At 49.8% G+C, this 26571-nt stretch overlaps 1 protein-coding gene across 1 annotated transcript; it reads right to left on the bottom strand.

The window, feature by feature from the left end:
* Nucleotides 1-3382: 3382 nt before the first annotated feature.
* Nucleotides 3383-9192, bottom strand: LOC142433631 (nuclear RNA export factor 3-like). The gene is made up of 14 exons (XM_075538427.1): nt 9036-9192; nt 8723-8924; nt 8355-8493; nt 7678-7758; nt 7015-7114; nt 6802-6890; nt 6607-6690; nt 6350-6465; nt 5536-5604; nt 4999-5057; nt 4782-4897; nt 4642-4684; nt 4033-4105; nt 3383-3500 (listed from the first exon to the last, which is right to left on the bottom strand). Exons 1-14 carry the CDS (start codon nt 9190-9192, stop codon nt 3383-3385), a joined length of 1446 nt encoding a protein of 481 aa, XP_075394542.1.
* Nucleotides 9193-26571: the final 17379 nt, after the last annotated feature.

Raw genomic sequence — 26571 nt, 5'->3', positions numbered from 1 at the left:
TGTGAGGTCAGTTTGTTTGGAGAGCCACCAAGATGAATGGCTCACTGGAGGCCGGGCCCGTTCTCTCTGTGCCATCACCTTCTTGCTGACCAGCCATGTGGAGTGATGCTGACACCTGCGAGGGCCCAGGAGATGCTTCCACCACCACGGGATCCACAAGACATTGCACTCACTGGCCTGTGATCTTCCTGCATTCTGCTTCATTGCGTGAATGTGTGATTCTGAAGGGGGACTTAAGGACCAGTATCAGACTTAGGGGCTAATATGGGACTTCAGGGACTTGATCTGGACTGGGCTGGTATGTTTCCTTAATGTACACATACTCTTTGATATATAGCGCTTACTTGTACATATATGAGTGGCTCTGGGTTTGTTTATGTAGTCAACCTGGGTCAACACATAAGGCACAACAAATAAACTGACAAACAAGCCCATTGCCATTGAGTCCACTCTGACTCACAGTGACTCTACAGGACAAAGTAGAGTCACTACTGCCTCCTGTGGGTTTCCCAGACGATGAGTCTCTATAGGAGGAAAGCCTTGTCTTTCACCTTAGTTAAGTACATGGGAAATGGGGATATTTTTATAAATGCTATGGCAGCATAATTTTGAAATAGATGCAACCCAAAACTGTAGGTGTAGTAACATATGTATGCATGCATGTATACGTCTGGGTGTTGTCTTAGACATCTAGTTCTGCTGCTAACAGTGGATGGATGTAACAAACGACCATTTATTTTCTCACTAGTTCCCAGGCTAAAGTCTGAAATCACGTGCTGGCAACGGGGGAACACTTCCCTTCTCCATTGGCTCTGGGAGACGGACCGTGTCTCTTTTCGGGTTCTACACCTTGGCAAACATAGGGATCCTCAGGTGGCATGGCGTCCATCTCCCCCCACCTCTGCTTGCTCACTTGATGCCTTAATCTGCTGTTTTCTATCTCCAAAGAGATTAACGTAAGGCACACCCTGCACCGATATTGCCTCATTAACATGACAAAGATAGCCCATTCCCAAATGCAATTTTAATCATGGTTCTATTGTTAGGTGCCATAAAGTTGGGCCCAAAAGCATAGCGACTCTAGGCACAACGGAACTAAGTACTGGGCCATCCTTATTAACACGGCTCCATGGAACCCATTGGTAGCCACCATGTCAATCAATCCATCTTAGTGGGGGGGCTTTCTCATTTTCCCTGATCGGCTTTACACAGCACACTGCTCAAGTCCAGGCTGAAATTCCTCCCAATAATAAGGCCTTGCCCCCCTAATCTTAGTCTGGAAGCCCTGCTGCAACCTATCCACCATGGGGACCCTGCCGACATTTGAATGCCAGTGACATACCTGTCAACATCAAAGTGCCATACCAGCTACCACAATACGGCAAACTGACATGCCCAGCGATGGAGCCACAGGTGAGGACTGACAACACATATGTCAAGGGAAAACCCTATGTGATTCCTAACCAATATCCTTCCCCAAATTGCAAGTCCTCATGGACTGTGCACATCATTCTGATTTAACTTTGACTTCTCTTTGCATCTTTCTCCAACTCTGTAGTGTGCATGCATCTCTGACAACCTGAGATTCTGGAAGAAAATCATAGGAATCTTAAAAGCCTTTGTGTCAATAGGTGGGTAAGGCATTCATCCAAACTCATTACACTGTACACCCCAAAACAAGTGTATTATATTGAATACAATTTATATTCTATTAAGATGATTTTGAATATTTGTATCCCTTCTAGGGTACTCAACATGCACTCATTATGCTATTGTATTAAGCGGGACTAGGGTCATTTTTACATAACCCAAGCTCCCTCAGGACCTTCAGATCTGAACATCACAACATGCTTCCCCATCATTGCAACTACAACAGAACTCTCAAATTCATTGACCGACAGCAAACCTGGCGCCCCACCATCTCAAGCATTAGCCTTACCCAGTTGGCAGACTGAGGTTGTAAGAGACACGCTTGATTCCTTTCTATCCCTCACTCCATCAACAAGTCCAGTTGGCTCCACTTTTAGGGGGAATTCCCTGAAACTTCAGGCAAGCCAAAGGACCCTGTCTCCTGCACGATCACGGTGGTCTATTACCTCCTGTCCCTATCCCTACTGTTGCTGTCTTTCCGTCTTACGTCCAAGGACCATTCCCAGTAATTTAACAGGAGCATTTAACAAAAGTAGACGATAATATTCCTTTCTTTCTTAGAGCTCCCCAATGGCTCCCGCCAGAGGAAGCATAAACCTCATAGCTCTTTTCACGGTCTACAAGGTCTCCTGTGGGCTGGTCCCTCCTACCACTATGACCCCATTTCCTCCCACTGTCTTGCTAATGCACCGTGTGGACCAAGCTTTCCCATACACGTGCCATGCTTATTCACACCTCAGGACCACTTCCTGGGCACACAGTGCTCAGACCCTGTGATCTACCTTCTGACACTTTGAATGTCAGACTCAAGTCTGTCCCAGAGAGGCCTTCCTGACCTCCCCACCTTACCCATTTGCTGCCATAGATTCACATTTTATGTTCTTCAGGGGATTCAATGCTCAAGAATAGCATCAGCCCCTGGAGAATGTTACCTACGGTGCAGTGATGAGAATGCGTGACTCAAATGGACACTGCAGGGATTGACATAACAAACAACATCACTCTTTATTTTTGAAATGAACAGTGAAACTGGGTGGAACAAATGCATAAAACAATGGCCAAAGGGAGCAGGGACATGATAAGGATGCTTATGGCCCGAATCTAGGCTCCTTTGGAGATTTCATTGCAGGAACCTTGGGTCACTTCATGAAGGAATCTTTTGGGATCTCAATCATAGGCTGGAGGGAGAAGGTCTGCGTGTCAGTCCCAGGCCATCTGGCTTCCGCTCACATAGCCTGAAAATCAGGCCTCACTAAGGAAAGAGCAAAGACCTATGAGGCTACAGAATCATCCGAGTTGTTGTCACAAAGGGACCTGGGGTGGAGGAAGGACTATTACATCCACCGGGGCCAAAGTGGGCACAATGACCACACAAGGTGACATCAGAACCGTGCTTCTGAGTAACGTTGCTGTGACAAGAGCAGCCGCATGAGCATAGCGCCTCGAGTGTCAGGGAGGAACCTCCTAGACACCCTGAGTATGCCCGTACAGGCACAGAGTCCATGCAACCCAGAAGGTCTCTGCACCGCCTGAAAACACCTACATGGCGCAATATACATACTGAGTGGGAAAGAGGTCCAGAGTGACAATGAGTGAAATAAATAAACAAGACTCATGGCCTTTGAATTTCCATCATTCACTCTCTAGACCCTGCCCTCCCCTCCCACTTCCACAGTCCCTACTAAGGCCACTGGAAATGCCTACCAGACCACGTGGACAGTGCCTGCAGGATTTACTGCTGCTCCTGGGAAGGGGGGGCCCCAAAACTGGGCCCTGGGGTGAAGAAGGTACTCTGGCTTTCTTTGGGGCTCACGTCAGTCAAAGTCAGTTGGTCCGTAACGATGCGTATGCTGGAGAAAGAATGGGGCTCAGACAGCTGGACACATAGACTAACTCACACCGCCAAAACCGATGCTGCCCACACTCAACCACCACTCCTGCCATCCACGACCCTGCCTCCCTCCCAGACTCCTTGACTGGTACTCTTTTCTCTCACGTAGAACCTGCCTTTGGAGAGCTGTCTGCCACCTGCACTAGGTTTCTAGGTTTCCCCCACCCAGGGAGCGTTTCATACCTGCCTTTGCCTTTACAACAGCCCAAGGAGGTGCTTCCTTTAATCATAATATCCAAAGATGAACAGAGAGTCACAGAGATGTCACTTAGCTTGACCAAAGTCAGACAGCTAGGTGAAGGCTGGCGTCAGGGGAAGACGTCACTATGCCACAGCCTAGACTCTCAACCACTAGGCCGGTAGGCTCCTGGAGTCTACCTTTTGACATTATTCAATGGTGGGGAAATCAGAGGAGTCCAGTGTCACCATTCCATCCTCTGTCCATAGCCTGGGATGGGTGTTCCCTGTGGGACCACACACCCAGCACTCACCTGGAATCGCTGCCAGTCGTCAAAATGAACTTCCTGGTGAAGGTGCAGACACTCGCCTCACACATGCCCTCTACTTCAAGGACAACAAGCGCAAAGCACATCAGCGTGCCCATGGTTTACACACTCATCAAGGGTATGATTTTCTCATGGCACATGGAAGGGGGTGCACACAGGGACAGCTATCCACAGAGCTTCGGGCGGGGCGGTGAGGCTCAGCATGGGGGAGGGCAACAAGAGGGAAAATCTCTTCCCAGTGCTAGTGCCACACTCCTTGTCAGAGCTCTTCACAAGTGCGTTTGGCTCCATTTGAACAGAAGCCTGAGAGATGGCCAGTACTGGCCCATTTTGTCAGTGAGGCTAAGAGATGTCTCAAGGCATGTGATGTCCCAAGGAGTGGGATGGAGACATGAGCCATCAAAGTCAAATGCCTGTGGCACTAACACCTGGTCTGCGGCGGGTTAGGTAGAAACGCAAGTCGGTCAGACAAGGGTGGTTTGGGGGCAAGGTGGGAGCTGAAGGAGGCATAGGAAGGGAAGGGATGAAGGAAGCCTGGAGAGCTCTGAGAGGGAGCCATGAGGATGGGGGACACGAGACCCTACAGACACTCACCCTCCTTGATATGCCCATTGACAGAAACGTAGACCATCTTTTGCTGAAAGAGAAAAAGAGGTCAGGCCCCCAGGATCCCAGTAAACCTCCTACCCACCTCTGCTCCCTGGGCCGGCCGCAGGGAGGAAGCAGGTGCTCACACTGTAGACACACATGTCCACCGCGAAGGAGTTGAGGTCATGCTGGGTTGGCGGCAACACACGGAGAAAGTCCACAATCTCCCCTTTTGTGCGTTTCAGCAGCTGAGTCTGCGGAACTGCGCAGGGAGGGGCAGAGAAGGACAGGGGCTGCTTCACTGAACTGAGCCCAGTGGTTGACTCCTCCACGCCTCCTGTTAATCTCCCTGCTCACACGTACCGGAGTCTTTTTGCTCCTTCATATTCCCACCACCTCTGAAGTACTTGCCCAAGCTGGATCTAGGAGGAAAAGAGGAACGGAAGTTGGAGGACTGGCTAATGTTTTCTGGGAGTCACGGGACCCAGGTCTGTCGCTGGGACTGTGGCACTCACAAAGATGGATTCCCCGGGTGGCAGGGAAAGGTCAGGGAGAAGCAGGCATCTTCATGGTAAGCATGCAGGAGACCCTGTCGGTCACCACAGTCGTACACCCAGCAATACCTGTGGGAAGGAAAGAAGACAGGCTCTTTGAGATCTGCACCCCCTCCTAGACTTGATAGCACCCCTCAATGAGCAGGCCTGTGTCTGGATGGTCTGCTCCATCCTAGTCCTTCCTGAGGGCCCCACGGGTGCTTACTGTTTGAGGAATTTCAAAGCTAGATTCTCCAGAGTGTCAGATCCAAAGACGCTCCCCTGGAAACAAACACGTCCTCAGGACTCTGGCTGCTGTCACCTCCTCACGTGCCACCCCAGGTCTTGCTGGATCCTGCCTCCTCACCTTGCCGACTGGTAAGCGCTTTCTGCCTTCAGTGTCAGGGACAGTGGTACGGGGTAACTGCTGACGTTCCTGAGGAAGGGAGGAGGAAGTCAGTACTGCAGACCACAGGGTGGCACTGGATTCTCAGGGGACAGGATGGGCCCAGGACAGAGGGAAGATCGGGGAGAAAGAGTCCTCAGAATTCCACGGGAAGACTATCCTGGTGCCATCACCAGGGGTCCCAGAAGCTAGGGCAGGGCGGTGCAGAAAGACCACAGCTCCTGCCAGGTGCCCTCATGGGTTCATCCTCCTTTGAGGGTTCAAGGCCAGATCCAAACATCTAAGCTGGGCCGGAGCTAGGAGATAGAGGGCAGGGTGTGAGTGGCAGCCTGCAGCAGGTGGGGGAGGAAGGGATAAACAATTCACTTACCAGGCACAAAACCTTGGGGAACAAGTCCACGAGGTCACTGTGAAACACACATTTGAAAAAGCAAGGAGAGTCACTGGCGGCCTGCCCCATGGAAGCAACCACACCTACACTGGAACCCAGCCAGGCGTGCCCCTCCCAGGCCCCAGAGCCACCAGTCCTTCAGGAACCTCCATCATGGACTCATCCAGAGAAAGGCCTAGTGGGCACTGTCTCCACAACCATCTCACCCTTTTCTTCCCCCTGGCTAGCGCCCAGACCCCCTTGCCCAGAGGCAAAGACCCAGGAAGTGGACACCAGCCACTCCCACGGGTGACCGACCGATTGGAGAGGACATGGCGTGTGGTCAAGCCAGCAAAGCAGGGCTGCAATCTCCTGCCGATGGAGGCAACAGAGGGTGCAACTGACCTTACGTTGGTGGGCTCATCTGGGAGGGTGGTGCCCAGAGGCTTTCTCCCCGCACACATCTCCTCTGGCTCCGGCTCTTTCACCTTGTCCAACATGCCTTCACACTGTGCCGGTAACTACGAGGAGGCCACGTAAATCCATGAGAAATCTAGGCAAATCCTGCATTCCCCAGTGACATCCTCTCCCACAGATCACCCTACCCTGTCCATTTTCACCTTACCTCCTTCCTTCAGAGTTCTCTGGCTACTGCTCCTCACCTGGTTTTTGGAGAGTTCCAGGCTGTTGCATTCAGCGGCCTCCCGCATGGTGTTGGGGCGGCCAACTGAGTGGCAGGACAAAGCCTGTGGTGTAGGAAGTTTGAGTGAAGGTTCCCATAGGGGCTATCTGGGAGTCATCTGCCCTCCATCCCCTCTGTGCCTCCCTCACCCTCAATACTGGGCCCACAGCCTCACCGTGGGCATGTTCCCCTCACTGATCTGCAGGGAGGCACCCGGGTCACTTCTAAGATTTGGTCCCGGTTCCGGGTCATTGGCCATCACACCTTCAGCAAACCAAGAGGAGAGACTCAGAGGGATGAGAGGAGTTCAGCTGGACCAGCCCCAACACCAAGCCCTCCAGAAGCTATCCTCTAACTCTCCCTCCCAGGGTGGCACCCCTGCCCTCACCTGACCTAGAGTTACTGCTGCCCATGGTACCTGGTGCTGAGTGGCGTCCCAGGAGATGAATGGCTTCCGAATTATCATCAACGGTTTTCACCTTAATCACCTGTACAGGTAGAGACAGGGGTCAGTGGCTTTGATACTGGGGCGGTGGAGGGGCAATCAGTGAGCGAAGGAGCACTAGTGGGTCTGCGTCTAGATACACATCTTTTGAGACTGCATTACTTCTAGAGTTTTCCTGTCGTTTGATTGCAACACTCTTTGCACAGACTCTGACATATCAGAGAGGTCTATGGAGACAGCTGTCTGCAGAAGAAACAAGAGGCTAGATATATGCCAGGACCTCTGACAACCAATATCAAGCAGGAACCACCCCATAGCCTACCTTCCTGCCCTTACCTAACTCTGCTCGTGCTCGGACACACACGTTACTATTTCTCTCATCCCACATCTCAGCACTGAAATTCTTCAATGCAAACTCGACGCTGGCATTTTTGACACCCACCACGAACCCCAACAGAAAAACAACCGAAATAGGGTTTTCATTTTCTCATCGTGAAACTTCAATGAGAGGAGCAAGAGAAATACAGCAGGAGGCCCGAATCCCTGCTCAGCCCAACACTTCCGTCCAGCTGGTGTCCACTCTGTAGCCTCCCTGTCCCCTCTTACCTCGGATGGAACAAAGGGGCCCTTACATTGCTTCTTCAAACAAGTCACCAGCAAATTCTGATGTCTCATACCAATCGGAATCTTGGAACAAAGAAAGGGGGGGAGGGGGCAAAAGAAGGCAATGACACGATGGAAATAAAACGTACACAGACTCCTGTTTTCAGATCTTTTATCAAGCTTCACATTATTTTAAAATACAGACCAGTGTCCATTATTTATACCTGCTATTCCAGATACGGGTTTCCTCAATCCCCTTCCTTTACATTTGAACATGTAAACTACATAATCAGATTAAGTTGTGTAACATGATGTTCCTTTCATCATGTTCCAGGAGATCCTACCTAGTATAGACCCTGCCTTCCCCTCTCCTCCAGGCCGTAGATTTGAACCAAACTGAGCCATGCAGTGGGTCATTGCGCCATCTCTTTTGAGAGCAGTTTAGACCTATGTCTGTAGACAACCTAGCCATCCTCCCGACCCTCAGCCTCTTCCTGTCATATGACTACTCTCAAACTACCTTTTGATGAATTGAGGTTGTTAACATGTAGTAATAAAAAACACAAACGATCCATTCCCTATGCCCCCAGAAAGTGCCCAGGGTCTCCACTGGAGATCAGCACAACTCCCACCGAACTTTCTCCCCTACGCACGACGTCCAGTTTTGCCAGGACACTCACTGTGGTTTTGAAGAGCATGGTGGTGGAGCTGTCCTGCCTGTCCCCATCCAGTGCTCCGTCAGGACGATTTTCCTCGCTGTCCACATTACCGCGGGTTTGGTCCCCCTTATGAGCACGGTCTCTTATGGCGTAAGGGCTGCTATGAGAGCGCAGAGAGAAAGAAAGCACGGGTAAATGCCGAGAATGTTTTCTCACACCCTGCTCTACTGAGACCTAGGCTATGAGAATGTTTGCTCGACCAGGAGGCTGGCCGTCGCAGTCCTCATTCTCTCTGGCTGGGTGGAGAACAGAAGAGGAATGACAGCTGCAAGGACAGCTTTACATATCCCGATGGTTGCTGCACCCCGCCCGGCAGACTGGTCACTCACAATCTTATTCCAAGGCCCCCTTTGGTATCGCTCATTTCCGCGTCTCCATCTCGCTTCTGGCCGGAACTGTTGAGAGGATTTGGCAAACGCCTCCATCTCGCTTCAATGCGGACTTGGTGAGAAGATTTGGCAAACGTTCTTAGAGGAATACTCCAGCGTACTGTCTTTTTCCTTGGCGAAGAATCCGCTTGGCGGTTGCTCTCTGAAGCTGAGAACAAGGTATCAATAGTTCATATGACAGGGGTGGGGTGGGGCGGGGTGGGGCGGAGGGGGGGGAAACCTAGGACAATACTGTAACTAATACAGAACCAACCACAATTTTCATAATCTACAAAGAAATCTAGCACACTGCTACCGTAGTTGAACTCTTTCACGATGGTTGCACTTCCTGGGGTCTGAGAAACGGGGAGCGTCTTAAGACCAGACTGAATTGAGCAGCACAGAGGAAAGGCCTTGAGCAGAGGGTCCATTCTGAGACGGAAGTCTCTGTTGTGCCTTTCACAGTCTGGGCGACACTGAACAACATCGCTTAACACCGTAAACCTCTTCTGTTCTAAAACCAAGACAAATCACATCAAACTCCACTGCCATCAAGCGCAGTCCAACACGTAGCAGCCTTCTATCGGCTTTCTGAAGCTGTTAATTCTTTGTAGGACAGACAGCCTCATTAATTGCCCAAGAGGTGGCTGGTTGGTTTGAACTGCCAAGCTTATGTGAGCAGTCCGCCACGTATCTGACAGCAGTAGCAGGGCTTCTTTCTTCTGCTCTAGGAGAATTAGAAAAGCAATCCTGATGTTCGCAGTTATGGTTGAAAGGCCAAAGGCAAATCCCCCACTGTGAAAGAAGGCTAGGGAAGTGAAAGATTGGTCTGAAGAAAACCCCCAGAATGAATCCTGAAGAGATAAACTGACGGGTAGTAACACATTAAGGTCAAAGGGCGTACAGTGAGAAAACCGAACACTTGTTAAATTGAAGTCATGGAGAAAACAACGGAGAAGCAGAGCTTGAAGAGACTGTGACTGAAACCCTTCCAGTGGTAACAACAGACACCAACTTGCTCTTCCCAGGTTGACACCTGACATGCAAGTCTTTTCCTCGGGAGTGGGGCTGACAAGTTACTCAATATAAATTAGAAGAAGAAATCGATATTTTTCGTATGAGGTGTACACCAGTGAGGAGACCAACACTAAAACCGGCTGTCCCTGTGCTGTCCCGTTTGAAATCAGGCTACAAAAAGAGTACATACCTTCCACTCTGGAATTTATGCTTTGGAGAGTCACATCTATGAGGGGCTATAAAAACCAAAAAAATGGGAAAAGGCTCCTCCGGGCAGAGATTTCCTAGTATGCGTTCCCCCCGGTCCCCAGGCGAGCGTCAAGCAACTCGCTCTGAGTCAGTGCACCCAGTGGCGTAGCATGGGAGGGTCCTCTCTGGTCACAGCAAAATTTTTCATAAAGGCAATTTTGCTCAAACATCGTTTTCTGTGATGGCCCATTTAAGAGACCAGCGTGTGGCTGTGAAATGCTGTTTCCTGCTCGGGAAAATTGCCGCAGAGATGGTTTTGATATTAAACACAGCTCTCAAGGACAGCACTATGGGAAAAACTCAAGTGTGCGAGTGGATTACTCATTTCAAAAATGGGGAAATGTCAATTGATAACACACCTCATTCTGGACGTCCATCAACTTCCAGAAGCACCGAAAATGTCAATGCAATTCGGGCAGATATTCTCAAGATAGTCTGCCGCCGCCGGACCAATGAAGAGATGGGAAGTTATCTGGACGACCTTGGAACTTGGTTCAGCAAATTGTAATGGAACATTTGGGAAGGAGAAGGGTAGCTTCGAAAGTTGTCTGACTGACTAGGAAACACAGAGCCGCATGGAAACATGCCTTGTTTCGATTTATAGCACGGCAGCGACCCAGACATTTTTCCCCCCCAAAGTCATTGCTGGTGACAAGACATGGTGCTATTCTGACAAGCCCTAAAACAAACATCAAATAAACCGGTCAAAGAAGCCATCATCACCTCACCCTAAAAAAGCTCGCCACGTGAAATCAAAGATCAAGGAAAAGCTCAATTATTGTTATTGTTTTGATGTGAGGGGGCTAGGGCGATTGGAGCTCATTGCACCAGGTCAGACTGTTAATCAAGCTTTCTATTCACAGGTTCTGAAAGGATTGTTTAACAGAGTGTAACAAAAAAGGCCTGAGTTGTGGCAGACGGCGGCCTGATTGTGCCATCACAACAATGCACCTGCTCAAGCAGCCATGTCCGTGTACCCGTTTGAGGCAAAAATACAGCATGCCTCTCTTGCCCCACACACCTGACTCACCTGACCTCGCTCTGTTCAATTTCTTTTTTTCTCCTGAAATGAAGAGGGACATGAAAGGACAATGAATTAAAAGAGTTGAAAGGGGAAAGAAAAAGAAAGAAGGAAAATGCAGGGTGGGGGGTGCTGTCAGCCATCCAAACAGAATAGTTTGAAAAATGTTTTCCTATAATGGAATCCCTAATTTACCAAATGGATTAAGTGTAATGGAGAGTACTTTGAAGGTGATCAGGTGGTTTGTAAATAATACATACATACATACACACACACACACACACACACACACACATACATAGTTTGGGGGGCAAGAAAAAACATGTTTTTCCCCTTTGGGGGCACAAGGGTCCCCCTTCGTAAATGTTTTATATTAACTCGGTTTCAGGGTAAACGCGGGAAATAACTTTACCATGAGCACGCCAACAGAGTAAGAAGGATCTGTACGTCTCAGGCTGTGTTTATCGACTAACTCGATAGCAGGGCCCAGCTTTTAGTCACTGGCAGCCAGGTAAACCCGAAAAGATTCTCTGAGGTATCTGGCCCCACTAGCTGACATCCACATCCAACCTGACTGGATTGGAGAAAATCTTTTAGCGTTTCCTAGAGACTGAATTAAGTACCTTAGTCTAACTGTACTTAGTGAGGGGGGTTTTTCTAAGTGTGTGAAGCTACAATGATCATATTTACTATTATAATATTAACAAGAAAAAGTACACTTAAGATAAAATCACTGCTAGCAAAAAGGGAGAGCTTTTCTCATGATAAAAGGTTCAATTAACCAAGCACTATAAAGCAATGCTTCAGCCTAGAAGCTAATATATATATATGTGTGTGTGTATATATATATATACATATACATATTATATATATATATGTATATGGAAAAAACTGACCCCCCAAATAGAGGAAATGGTATGTCATCACCAGAGCGGACCATTTTAATGGAGCGGCGAATAAAAGAGGCAAATCCAAAGTCAGATGGAGAAGACTGAAAGTGCGTAACGATATCGGCTTCACTGGCGTCGAACAGGGCACGTAACAAGAACACGTGGGACGCTCCAAAATAAATTCTATGCGGGGCCACAAAACAAGCCTCTGGAAGCTTTTCGTCTCACTGCCGTGGAGCCCGTGCGGACTCCTAGCGACCCTGCGGGCGGGGGAGCAGGGCCCCCGTGGGTTCCAGGCTGAGACTCTTTCCGGGCGGAGAGAGCCGCGTGTTCCTCCCCCGGAGCGGATGCTGGTCTCCATTGCTGACTTTGCGGAGCGCAGCCCAGCACCCGACCGCTAAGGCACCAGCGCTCCAGACACGTTTCCCAGGGGGATTCCGTCTGTCCCTCCAAGGCTGGTGTGGCGATGCCAGAGCTAAGACGGTTCCAGCGCCCTCCCCAACTTTGACGACGCCAGAGAAAAGACGGTTCCCGCGCCCTCCCTCAACTATGATGACGCCAGAGCAATGACAGGTTCCTGCACCCTCCCCAACTCTGACGACGCCAGAGCAATGACAGGTTCCTGCGCCCTCCCCAACTCTGACGAAGCCAGAGCAATGACGGGTTCCCGCGCCCTCCCCCATCTCTGACGACGCCAGAGCCAAGACGGTTCCCGCACCCTCCCCCAACTCTGACGACGCCAGAGCAATGACAGGTTCCCGCGCCCTCCCCCAGAGCAATGACAGGTTCCCGCGCCCTCCCCCAACTCTGACGACGCCAGAGCAATGACAGGTTCCTGCAACCTCCCCCATCTCTGACGACGCCAGAGCAATGACGGGTTCCCGCGCCCTCCCCAACTCTGAGGACGCCAGAGGAACGACAGGTTCCCGCGCCCTCCCCCAACACTAGTATGAACCCCCCCTCCCAAACATGCACTTCCACCGCGTCCACCCTGGGGGACGCTCACCCAGTTGGGAACCGCTTGACCCAGGCTATTGGCCTTGAGCAGGAGGACGGTTTCACAGGAGCCATGAAGCAGAGGAAGGGCGGGGGTGGGGGGGTCCCAAGCGGCACTACAATGGAGGGTCTCCGGACACCCCGCCCCTAGTCCCCATCCTGAGGACGGTGACCGAGCCCTGGGCTCTGACCAGCCCATCGCGAGGGCTTCCTCTGGGACCTGGGCGAGGGAGGCGGGGAGGGGCGCAGCGCCCTGCCTCGGGGACCAACTCACCCACGGAGTGGCCTGCAGCCATGGATGTGTCACCGCCGGGCTCGCAGGAGAGTTCTGGGCCTGCCGGCTGCAACGGGGCGCCTGGGGCCGAGGGGGGCTCTGGGGGAGAGCCGGAGCCGTCTCCGAACCACGCGGCCATGGCGCCGCCGCCGGGGACAAAATGGAGTTTGCGCGGGAAAGCTCGACCCAACGGGCCTCGAGAGGAGGTTGTTCCCGGGGCGGGAGCAGACCTCACTTCCGGCCCGGCTGTGCGTGCGCGGGCGTCGGGCGTCTGACGCCCAGGAAGTCTGTTTCCAGCCGCCCTATCCCCACGCTCCCAGCGCCGGGGGCTCCCCAGAGCGAGGTGGCCCGAGGGCGGCGCCAGGATGGCCGCTGCACACCCAGGGAAGTGGGGTGCTAGACTGTCCCCCCACTCTGCGTGCGCTGCCTTATGTCCTGAGCCTCCTACAGCCTCCAAGCCCAAAGGACAAAGACGCTGGCCGCCTGCCAGGCCCTGAGTTTGCTACATTTCATGTATTTGCTCCTTCCTCCCTCGCAAGAGCGCTGCCAGTGCACAGCTACCAACCCTCCGAGGTTGCTGAGCCTTAGTGCGGTGCAGGAGCTCCGATGCTGCCTGGGAAAGCACGGTGCAGCCGAGAGACGTGACCCCCTCCCACGGCTAGCTGCATTAAAGTCTGGGTGGACTGTCGGGGTTTTCTGAAATTCGGGCAAAATAAAGGAGGACATCCCAGATAACATATGCAAAAACCGAAGTTGAAATCCAAAAGGGAAATGACCGACTTTGGTAGTTCCCTGTAATGAGATTGGGCGCTGTAGCAGTGGAGGGGCTGGGGGTTGGGAGGAGAGACGAAGACGGGGACTGGAGGAGGTGGCAATTGGGCAGGGTGTCGAAACATGACAAACTTAAAAGGTGAGGGAGGCTCACTATGAATGAATTCCCCATAGTTGTCAGACCAAGAACTGTATCTGAAAATCTGCAATGAGGCCTTGGGGGCCATTCTGCGTTAGCCTGAACGTTGGTTTTGTTTTTTGTTTTTTAAATCATTTTGTTGGTGGCTCATACAACCCTTATCACAATCCATCCATCCATTGTTTCAAGCGCATTTGTACATTTGTTGCCATCATCAGTCTCAAAACAGTTGCTTTCTACTTGAGCCCTTTGATGTCAGCTCCTCATTTTTACACCCCCCCTCCTGGCTCCCCCCCTCTCTCATGAACCCTTGATAGTTTATAAATTATTGTGTCATATCTTGCACTGTCCAACGTCTCCCTTCACCCTCTTTTCTATCGTCCGTCCCCCAGGAGGTTATATGTAGATCCTTGTAATTGGTTCCCCCTTTCCACCCCACGCTCCTTCCACCCTCCCAGTATTGCCACTTTCACCACTGGTCCTGAAGGGGTCATCCGTCCCAGATTCCCTGTGATTCCAGTACCTATCCGTACCAGTGTACATCCTCTGGTCTAGCCAGATTTGTCAGGTAGAATTGGGATCAGGATAGGGGGGTGGGGATAGGAAGGAAGCATTTAGGAACTAGAGGAAAGTTGTATGTTTCATCGTTGCTACACTGCACCCTGACCTGCTCGACTCCTTCCCGCGACCCTCCTGTTAGGGGGTGTCCAGTTGCCTATAGATTGGCTTTGGGTCTCCACTCCGCACTCACCTCATTTACAATGAATTGATTTTTTTGTTTAGAATTATTACTCCTTGGAAGCAGTCGCTGTCCCTTGAGAGAAGTGCAGTCCCTGTGTGAAGAGAAAATAAATACGTGCGTGTGGGTGTGCAAGCATTTGGCGTGAGAGAAGTACAACACATACGCACAAACACACACGCAAGTACAAACACAGATAAATCAAAATGTGCTTTTGAAAAGGGGAAAACTCTCCTGTGAAAAGCTTTACACGTGTGGAACTGTTTTTATTTGAAATGATAAATATCAAAATGTCTCCTTGTAGAATAATTGTGCATCCATTCAAGACCCGCTCGCTGTGGTCCACTGACACCCAGCGTAAGAAATCGGTGCTCGTTATGCAGCTAAGTTTCTCTTTAGATTCTGTGTGGGCCTAGCTTAAATATTTCTGAGTGTCAGTAGGTATGCGTACACTTTGAACATTGGTAGCCATGCAAATCATGTTCCGTAAAGTTTTCCTCATCTTTGGTTTTCATTTCTTCAGCTATAGATTGCATCGCTCCAGACTTTTATTACAGAAGTAGCCTCCTCCTAGGCTAAATATTTGTTGGTATACTTGTCCATCTCTCTCCTATTGTTTAAAGAAAGTCTTTTATGATTGTGCATATTGTAGAAAAGTCTGTAAATTTGTTGGCACATATTTAAATGCCCTTTCACGTTTTAAAATATCCCTTTACTGTTTACAGTGAAAAAAAGCAATCCTTATAAAAATCCCACTCCCTTTTATTCTAAAGTAATGTACCCATGGCAGAACAAAATTGAGTAATGCCCAAGGCTTCACCAAACACCAGGCCACTAGAGAGTCCAGCTCTTTCAGCTTGGGAGGCTTCAGGGCCCGCTGGGAAAAGCATTAGATCTAATTCTACATTTGTGAATACTGGGTACAGTGATTAGATATTGTCTGGCGTATACAAACTACAGTGTAAATTAATCAATTTACCTCTGGATTACAGTAATTCTCTCATTTTAATGACCTTCCCTCCAAGTTGGCCACTTTTCCTGTGCTTCTGAGAACCTCAAAACACATCCTGGACAAACCAGTGCATGTGGCCCAACATCCACGTGTGAGGTGTGAACTCTCCTCACAATAAACAGTGTGGCCTTGGGTCCTCGTTCCTGAAAGCCAGACCACATCTGAGGCTGACAGAACAAGAGGGACCACCTTGGAGGCCATATGCTGCCTAAGCCTCATGTGTGATGCAGGCTCTCAGGGCTACTCTCTGGGGGCTACAAAGGCTTTGGAAAACAGAGGTTCAGTGCAGCTTTCAGGGTGGTGACTGAGCATCTGCTTGCAGGAGAGTGAGCATATCCCCTGGGGACATGGCAGCTCTGAGGTGAGACTTTTCTCAGGATTTGCCATCTCGGTTTGTATCCCCTTTTTTCTTGCTAGATTACAGTTAGTCATTTCCCTGGAGTTTTCAATTCATTCCAAATAGATTAACTGGTGAAGGGGGCCAAGAGAGAAAGGACCAGTATCAACTGGCCTAGCCCCAAGTGAATGAGGATGAAAGAGAGCAGTCTAGGCAGCTTAGGTCTGATCTAAACAAGGAAGGGAGACTGGCATTTTCACAGAATGCTGGTGTGTGGAGTGGCAGTCATTATCCACCACAGAGTTGGACTCAGAGACGGGTGATATCAGTCACCCTGGAATGGTCTTGCAGTTTGTGGTGTGAGCAACAATCCGTAGAGGTCTCTAATGGAGTCCCAGGCTTTAGATCTAAGAGGAGGAATCTCTTCTCCACCACTATGTTCCCCTCCAAGAGGCCTAGTTGTATGAGTGCCCTGAGGGCATGGAGTAGAAAGTGGGATCGTTCATACTAGGTGTGCGACCCTTGAAAAACACAGAACTGTACTATACATTTAATTAGAGAAATCAAGTGCAAGTCATGAAAGACCTTTTTTTATCACAAACAGGAATCTCACACATAAAGAAATGTGAATCACTGAGAAAATATTTGGAATGTGCTTCTTGAGAAACTCTTGGTACATAAGCACATCTGATTACCTAAAAGATCATTTCTCCATGTCTATATTGAAATAATCCAAATAAGTTCCCATTGAACGCAAAAATATTTTAATACAGAAAGCAAGGAGATATCCAAATACAAACGTAAATTATATATGTAAACAGAAACACACAAAGTGTGAAGACTATATCCAAATAAAAAAGCAAATCATACACGCACACACACACACACACACACACACAGTTTGACGCATATACAAGAGGGTACCAAAAATGGAAATTTTTTCAGAAATATGTATTTAATTTTTTTACAAAACACTCTATCGCCATCAGTGTAATCTCCATTACACTTAATACATTTGTCAAATCTGCGCTTCCACTCCTGGAAACATTTCTCACACTCATCTGTTTTTTTGACTGACAGCACCTCACTCATTTTTACCTTCACCTGTTGTATGTCGTCAGATCCCTGTGCTTTCATATCCCTCTGCATTCGTGGAAACAAAAAGAAGTTGCAAGGAGCGAGGCCAGTTGAGTCAGGTGTGTGGCGCAAGAGCGGCATCCTTTTTATTGCCCCAAAGTGGCACCTTGAGTGAGCAGGTGCATTGGCATGGTGGCAAACCAGTCCCCTGTCGGCCACAATTCAGTTCTTTTTTGTCACACACTGTTACACAATCTATTCAGAACCTCTGATAGAACGCTTGGTTAACAGCCTGACTTAGGGGGATGAACTTCAAATGTACTATCCCCCCATATTAAAAACAAAACAATCTAATGCTTTTCCCAGCGGGCCCTGAAGCCTCCCAAGCTGAAAGAGCTGGACTCTCTAGTGGCCTGGTGTTTGGTGAAGCCTTGGGCATTACTCAATTTTGTTCTGCCATGGGTACATTACTTTAGAATAAAAGGGAGTGGGATTTTTATAAGGATTGCTTTTTTTCACTGTAAACAGTAAAGGGATATTTTAAAACGTGAAAGGGCATTTAAATATGTGCCAACAAATTTACAGACTTTTCTACAATATGCACAATCATAAAAGACTTTCTTTAAACAATAGGAGAGAGATGGACAAGTATACCAACAAATATTTAGCCTAGGAGGAGGCTACTTCTGTAATAAAAGTCTGGAGCGATGCAATCTATAGCTGAAGAAATGAAAACCAAAGATGAGGAAAACTTTACGGAACATGATTTGCATGGCTACCAATGTTCAAAGTGTACGCATACCTACTGACACTCAGAAATATTTAAGCTAGGCCCACACAGAATCTAAAGAGAAACTTAGCTGCATAACGAGCACCGATTTCTTACGCTGGGTGTCAGTGGACCACAGCGAGCGGGTCTTGAATGGATGCACAATTATTCTACAAGGAGACATTTTGATATTTATCATTTCAAATAAAAACAGTTCCACACGTGTAAAGCTTTTCACAGGAGAGTTTTCCCCTTTTCAAAAGCACATTTTGATTTATCTGTGTTTGTACTTGCGTGTGTGTTTGTGCGTATGTGTTGTACTTCTCTCACGCCAAATGCTTGCACACCCACACGCACGTATTTATTTTCTCTTCACACAGGGACTGCACTTCTCTCAAGGGACAGCGACTGCTTCCAAGGAGTAATAATTCTAAACAAAAAAATCAATTCATTGTAAATGAGGTGAGTGCGGAGTGGAGACCCAAAGCCAATCTATAGGCAACTGGACACCCCCTAACAGGAGGGTCGCGGGAAGGAGTCGAGCAGGTCAGGGTGCAGTGTAGCAACGATGAAACATACAACTTTCCTCTAGTTCCTAAATGCTTCCTTCCTATCCCCACCCCCCTATCCTGATCCCAATTCTACCTGACAAATCTGGCTAGACCAGAGGATGTACACTGGTACGGATAGGTACTGGAATCACAGGGAATCTGGGACGGATGACCCCTTCAGGACCAGTGGTGAAAGTGGCAATACTGGGAGGGTGGAAGGAGCGTGGGGTGGAAAGGGGGAACCAATTACAAGGATCTACATATAACCTCCTGGGGGACGGACGATAGAAAAGAGGGTGAAGGGAGACGTTGGACAGTGCAAGATATGACACAATAATTTATAAACTATCAAGGGTTCATGAGAGAGGGGGGGAGCCAGGAGGGGGGGTGTAAAAATGAGGAGCTGACATCAAAGGGCTCAAGTAGAAAGCAACTGTTTTGAGACTGATGATGGCAACAAATGTACAAATGCGCTTGAAACAATGGATGGATGGATTGTGATAAGGGTTGTATGAGCCACCAACAAAATGATTTAAAAAACAAAAAACAAAACCAACGTTCAGGCTAACGCAGAATGGCCCCCAAGGCCTCATTGCAGATTTTCAGATACAGTTCTTGGTCTGACAACTATGGGGAATTCATTCATAGTGAGCCTCCCTCACCTTTTAAGTTTGTCATGTTTCGACACCCTGCCCAATTGCCACCTCCTCCAGTCCCCGTCTTCGTCTCTCCTCCCAACCCCCAGCCCCTCCACTGCTACAGCGCCCAATCTCATTACAGGGAACTACCAAAGTCGGTCATTTCCCTTTTGGATTTCAACTTCGGTTTTTGCATATGTTATCTGGGATGTCCTCCTTTATTTTGCCCGAATTTCAGAAAACCCCGACAGTCCACCCAGACTTTAATGCAGCTAGCCGTGGGAGGGGGTCACGTCTCTCGGCTGCACCGTGCTTTCCCAGGCAGCATCGGAGCTCCTGCACCGCACTAAGGCTCAGCAACCTCGGAGGGTTGGTAGCTGTGCACTGGCAGCGCTCTTGCGAGGGAGGAAGGAGCAAATACATGAAATGTAGCAAACTCAGGGCCTGGCAGGCGGCCAGCGTCTTTGTCCTTTGGGCTTGGAGGCTGTAGGAGGCTCAGGACATAAGGCAGCGCACGCAGAGTGGGGGGACAGTCTAGCACCCCACTTCCCTGGGTGTGCAGCGGCCGTCCTGGCGCCGCCCTCGGGCCACCTCGCTCTGGGGAGCCCCCGGCGCTGGGAGCGTGGGGATAGGGCGGCTGGAAACAGACTTCCTAGGCGTCAGACGCCCGACGCCCGCGCACGCACAGCCGGGCCGGAAGTGAGGTCTGCTCCCGCCCCGGGAACAACCTCCTCTCGAGGCCCGTTGGGTCGAGCTTTCCCGCGCAAACTCCATTTTGTCCCCGGCGGCGGCGCCATGGCCGCGTGGTTCGGAGACGGCTCCCGCTCTCCCCCAGAGCCCCCCTCGGCCCCAGGCGCCCCGTTGCAGCCGGCAGGCCCAGAACTCTCCTGCGAGCCCGGCGGTGACACATCCATGGCTGCAGGCCACTCCGTGGGTGAGTTGGTCCCCGAGGCAGGGCGCTGCGCCCCTCCCCGCCTCCCTCGCCCAGGTCCCAGAGGAAGCCCTCGCGATGGGCTGGTCAGAGCCCAGGGCTCGGTCACCGTCCTCAGGATGGGGACTAGGGGCGGGGTGTCCGGAGACCCTCCATTGTAGTGCCGCTTGGGACCCCCCCACCCCCGCCCTTCCTCTGCTTCATGGCTCCTGTGAAACCGTCCTCCTGCTCAAGGCCAATAGCCTGGGTCAAGCGGTTCCCAACTGGGTGAGCGTCCCCCAGGGTGGACGCGGTGGAAGTGCATGTTTGGGAGGGGGGGTTCATACTAGTGTTGGGGGAGGGCGCGGGAACCTGTCGTTCCTCTGGCGTCCTCAGAGTTGGGGAGGGCGCGGGAACCCGTCATTGCTCTGGCGTCGTCAGAGATGGGGGAGGTTGCAGGAACCTGTCATTGCTCTGGCGTCGTCAGAGTTGGGGGAGGGCGCGGGAACCTGTCATTGCTCTGGGGGAGGGCGCGGGAACCTGTCATTGCTCTGGCGTCGTCAGAGTTGGGGGAGGGTGCGGGAACCGTCTTGGCTCTGGCGTCGTCAGAGATGGGGGAGGGCGCGGGAACCCGTCATTGCTCTGGCTTCGTCAGAGTTGGGGAGGGCGCAGGAACCTGTCATTGCTCTGGCGTCGTCAGAGTTGGGGAGGGTGCAGGAACCTGTCATTGCTCTGGCGTCATCATAGTTGAGGGAGGGCGCGGGAACCGTCTTTTCTCTGGCGTCGTCAAAGTTGGGGAGGGCGCTGGAACCGTCTTAGCTCTGGCATCGCCACACCAGCCTTGGAGGGACAGACGGAATCCCCCTGGGAAACGTGTCTGGAGCGCTGGTGCCTTAGCGGTCGGGTGCTGGGCTGCGCTCCGCAAAGTCAGCAATGGAGACCAGCATCCGCTCCGGGGGAGGAACACGCGGCTCTCTCCGCCCGGAAAGAGTCTCAGCCTGGAACCCACGGGGGCCCTGCTCCCCCGCCCGCAGGGTCGCTAGGAGTCCGCACGGGCTCCACGGCAGTGAGACGAAAAGCTTCCAGAGGCTTGTTTTGTGGCCCCGCATAGAATTTATTTTGGAGCGTCCCACGTGTTCTTGTTACGTGCCCTGTTCGACGCCAGTGAAGCCGATATCGTTACGCACTTTCAGTCTTCTCCATCTGACTTTGGATTTGCCTCTTTTATTCGCCGCTCCATTAAAATGGTCCGCTCTGGTGATGACATACCATTTCCTCTATTTGGGGGGTCAGTTTTTTCCATATACATATATATATATAATATGTATATGTATATATATATATACACACACACATATATATATATTAGCTTCTAGGCTGAAGCATTGCTTTATAGTGCTTGGTTAATTGAACCTTTTATCATGAGAAAAGCTCTCCCTTTTTGCTAGCAGTGATTTTATCTTAAGTGTACTTTTTCTTGTTAATATTATAATAGTAAATATGATCATTGTAGCTTCACACACTTAGAAAAACCCCCCTCACTAAGTACAGTTAGACTAAGGTACTTAATTCAGTCTCTAGGAAACGCTAAAAGATTTTCTCCAATCCAGTCAGGTTGGATGTGGATGTCAGCTAGTGGGGCCAGATACCTCAGAGAATCTTTTCGGGTTTACCTGGCTGCCAGTGACTAAAAGCTGGGCCCTGCTATCGAGTTAGTCGATAAACACAGCCTGAGACGTACAGATCCTTCTTACTCTGTTGGCGTGCTCATGGTAAAGTTATTTCCCGCGTTTACCCTGAAACCGAGTTAATATAAAACATTTACGAAGGGGGACCCTTGTGCCCCCAAAGGGGAAAAACATGTTTTTTCTTGCCCCCCAAACTATGTATGTGTGTGTGTGTGTGTGTGTGTGTGTGTGTATGTATGTATGTATTATTTACAAACCACCTGATCACCTTCAAAGTACTCTCCATTACACTTAATCCATTTGGTAAATTAGGGATTCCATTATAGGAAAACATTTTTCAAACTATTCTGTTTGGATGGCTGACAGCACCCCCCACCCTGCATTTTCCTTCTTTCTTTTTCTTTCCCCTTTCAACTCTTTTAATTCATTGTCCTTTCATGTCCCTCTTCATTTCAGGAGAAAAAAAGAAATTGAACAGAGCGAGGTCAGGTGAGTCAGGTGTGTGGGGCAAGAGAGGCATGCTGTATTTTTGCCTCAAACGGGTACACGGACATGGCTGCTTGAGCAGGTGCATTGTTGTGATGGCACAATCAGGCCGCCGTCTGCCACAACTCAGGCCTTTTTTGTTACACTCTGTTAAACAATCCTTTCAGAACCTGTGAATAGAAAGCTTGATTAACAGTCTGACCTGGTGCAATGAGCTCCAATCGCCCTAGCCCCCTCACATCAAAACAATAACAATAATTGAGCTTTTCCTTGATCTTTGATTTCACGTGGCGAGCTTTTTTAGGGTGAGGTGATGATGGCTTCTTTGACCGGTTTATTTGATGTTTGTTTTAGGGCTTGTCAGAATAGCACCATGTCTTGTCACCAGCAATGACTTTGGGGGGGAAAAATGTCTGGGTCGCTGCCGTGCTATAAATCGAAACAAGGCATGTTTCCATGCGGCTCTGTGTTTCCTAGTCAGTCAGACAACTTTCGAAGCTACCCTTCTCCTTCCCAAATGTTCCATTACAATTTGCTGAACCAAGTTCCAAGGTCGTCCAGATAACTTCCCATCTCTTCATTGGTCCGGCGGCGGCAGACTATCTTGAGAATATCTGCCCGAATTGCATTGACATTTTCGGTGCTTCTGGAAGTTGATGGACGTCCAGAATGAGGTGTGTTATCAATTGACATTTCCCCATTTTTGAAATGAGTAATCCACTCGCACACTTGAGTTTTTCCCATAGTGCTGTCCTTGAGAGCTGTGTTTAATATCAAAACCATCTCTGCGGCAATTTTCCCGAGCAGGAAACAGCATTTCACAGCCACACGCTGGTCTCTTAAATGGGCCATCACAGAAAACGATGTTTGAGCAAAATTGCCTTTATGAAAAATTTTGCTGTGACCAGAGAGGACCCTCCCATGCTACGCCACTGGGTGCACTGACTCAGAGCGAGTTGCTTGACGCTCGCCTGGGGACCGGGGGGAACGCATACTAGGAAATCTCTGCCCGGAGGAGCCTTTTCCCATTTTTTTGGTTTTTATAGCCCCTCATAGATGTGACTCTCCAAAGCATAAATTCCAGAGTGGAAGGTATGTACTCTTTTTGTAGCCTGATTTCAAACGGGACAGCACAGGGACAGCCGGTTTTAGTGTTGGTCTCCTCACTGGTGTACACCTCATACGAAAAATATCGATTTCTTCTTCTAATTTATATTGAGTAACTTGTCAGCCCCACTCCCGAGGAAAAGACTTGCATGTCAGGTGTCAACCTGGGAAGAGCAAGTTGGTGTCTGTTGTTACCACTGGAAGGGTTTCAGTCACAGTCTCTTCAAGCTCTGCTTCTCCGTTGTTTTCTCCATGACTTCAATTTAACAAGTGTTCGGTTTTCTCACTGTACGCCCTTTGACCTTAATGTGTTACTACCCGTCAGTTTATCTCTTCAGGATTCATTCTGGGGGTTTTCTTCAGACCAATCTTTCACTTCCCTAGCCTTCTTTCACAGTGGGGGATTTGCCTTTGGCCTTTCAACCATAACTGCGAACATCAGGATTGCTTTTCTAATTCTCCTAGAGCAGAAGAAAGAAGCCCTGCTACTGCTGTCAGATACGTGGCGGACTGCTCACATAAGCTTGGCAGTTCAAACCAACCAGCCACCTCTTGGGCAATTAATGAGGCTGTCTGTCCTACAAAGAATTAACAGCTTCAGAAAGCCGATAGAAGGCTGCTACGTGTTGGACTGCGCTTGATGGCAGTGGAGTTTGATGTGATTTGTCTTGGTTTTAGAACAGAAGAGGTTTACGGTGTTAAGCGATGTTGTTCAGTGTCGCCCAGACTGTGAAAGGCACAACAGAGACTTCCGTCTCAGAATGGACCCTCTGCTCAAGGCCTTTCCTCTGTGCTGCTCAATTCAGTCTGGTCTTAAGACGCTCCCCGTTTCTCAGACCCCAGGAAGTGCAACCATCGTGAAAGAGTTCAACTACGGTAGCAGTGTGCTAGATTTCTTTGTAGATTATGAAAATTGTGGTTGGTTCTGTATTAGTTACAGTATTGTCCTAGGTTTCCCCCCCCTCCGCCCCACCCCGCCCCACCCCACCCCTGTCATATGAACTATTGATACCTTGTTCTCAGCTTCAGAGAGCAACCGCCAAGCGGATTCTTCGCCAAGGAAAAAGACAGTACGCTGGAGTATTCCTCTAAGAACGTTTGCCAAATCTTCTCACCAAGTCCGCATTGAAGCGAGATGGAGGCATTTGCCAAATCCTCTCAACAGTTCCGGCCAGAAGCGAGATGGAGACGCGGAAATGAGCGATACCAAAGGGGGCCTTGGAATAAGATTGTGAGTGACCAGTCTGCCGGGCGGGGTGCAGCAACCATCGGGATATGTAAAGCTGTCCTTGCAGCTGTCATTCCTCTTCTGTTCTCCACCCAGCCAGAGAGAATGAGGACTGCGACGGCCAGCCTCCTGGTCGAGCAAACATTCTCATAGCCTAGGTCTCAGTAGAGCAGGGTGTGAGAAAACATTCTCGGCATTTACCCGTGCTTTCTTTCTCTCTGCGCTCTCATAGCAGCCCTTACGCCATAAGAGACCGTGCTCATAAGGGGGACCAAACCCGCGGTAATGTGGACAGCGAGGAAAATCGTCCTGACGGAGCACTGGATGGGGACAGGCAGGACAGCTCCACCACCATGCTCTTCAAAACCACAGTGAGTGTCCTGGCAAAACTGGACGTCGTGCGTAGGGGAGAAAGTTCGGTGGGAGTTGTGCTGATCTCCAGTGGAGACCCTGGGCACTTTCTGGGGGCATAGGGAATGGATCGTTTGTGTTTTTTATTACTACATGTTAACAACCTCAATTCATCAAAAGGTAGTTTGAGAGTAGTCATATGACAGGAAGAGGCTGAGGGTCGGGAGGATGGCTAGGTTGTCTACAGACATAGGTCTAAACTGCTCTCAAAAGAGATGGCGCAATGACCCACTGCATGGCTCAGTTTGGTTCAAATCTACGGCCTGGAGGAGAGGGGAAGGCAGGGTCTATACTAGGTAGGATCTCCTGGAACATGATGAAAGGAACATCATGTTACACAACTTAATCTGATTATGTAGTTTACATGTTCAAATGTAAAGGAAGGGGATTGAGGAAACCCGTATCTGGAATAGCAGGTATAAATAATGGACACTGGTCTGTATTTTAAAATAATGTGAAGCTTGATAAAAGATCTGAAAACAGGAGTCTGTGTACGTTTTATTTCCATCGTGTCATTGCCTTCTTTTGCCCCCTCCCCCCCTTTCTTTGTTCCAAGATTCCGATTGGTATGAGACATCAGAATTTGCTGGTGACTTGTTTGAAGAAGCAATGTAAGGGCCCCTTTGTTCCATCCGAGGTAAGAGGGGACAGGGAGGCTACAGAGTGGACACCAGCTGGACGGAAGTGTTGGGCTGAGCAGGGATTCGGGCCTCCTGCTGTATTTCTCTTGCTCCTCTCATTGAAGTTTCACGATGAGAAAATGAAAACCCTATTTCGGTTGTTTTTCTGTTGGGGTTCGTGGTGGGTGTCAAAAATGCCAGCGTCGAGTTTGCATTGAAGAATTTCAGTGCTGAGATGTGGGATGAGAGAAATAGTAACGTGTGTGTCCGAGCACGAGCAGAGTTAGGTAAGGGCAGGAAGGTAGGCTATGGGGTGGTTCCTGCTTGATATTGGTTGTCAGAGGTCCTGGCATATATCTAGCCTCTTGTTTCTTCTGCAGACAGCTGTCTCCATAGACCTCTCTGATATGTCAGAGTCTGTGCAAAGAGTGTTGCAATCAAACGACAGGAAAACTCTAGAAGTAATGCAGTCTCAAAAGATGTGTATCTAGACGCAGACCCACTAGTGCTCCTTCGCTCACTGATTGCCCCTCCACCGCCCCAGTATCAAAGCCACTGACCCCTGTCTCTACCTGTACAGGTGATTAAGGTGAAAACCGTTGATGATAATTCGGAAGCCATTCATCTCCTGGGACGCCACTCAGCACCAGGTACCATGGGCAGCAGTAACTCTAGGTCAGGTGAGGGCAGGGGTGCCACCCTGGGAGGGAGAGTTAGAGGATAGCTTCTGGAGGGCTTGGTGTTGGGGCTGGTCCAGCTGAACTCCTCTCATCCCTCTGAGTCTCTCCTCTTGGTTTGCTGAAGGTGTGATGGCCAATGACCCGGAACCGGGACCAAATCTTAGAAGTGACCCGGGTGCCTCCCTGCAGATCAGTGAGGG

This window comes from Tenrec ecaudatus, chromosome X, assembly GCF_050624435.1.
Source record: "Tenrec ecaudatus isolate mTenEca1 chromosome X, mTenEca1.hap1, whole genome shotgun sequence".
Classification (NCBI taxonomy): Eukaryota; Metazoa; Chordata; class Mammalia; order Afrosoricida; family Tenrecidae; genus Tenrec; species Tenrec ecaudatus.
The sequence above is the reverse complement of the archived record's forward strand: the minus strand, read 5'-3'. Positions and strand labels throughout refer to the sequence as shown.

What these genes read in the sequence shown, in the direction of transcription:
- LOC142433631 (XM_075538427.1), bottom strand. Translation starts at nt 9,192, where the DNA reads ATGGACCCTCTGCTCAAGGCCTTTCCTCTGTGCTGCTCAATTCAGTCT. An exon ending in GAAGGAGCAAAAAGACTCCG is followed by an intron (nt 4,898 to 4,998) that starts GTACGTGTGAGC and finishes CTCCCTGCGCAG; the next exon opens with TTCCGCAGACTCAGCTGCTG. An exon ending in CAATGGGCATATCAAGGAGG is followed by an intron (nt 4,106 to 4,641) that starts GTGAGTGTCTGT and finishes TTGTCCTTGAAG; the next exon opens with TAGAGGGCATGTGTGAGGCG.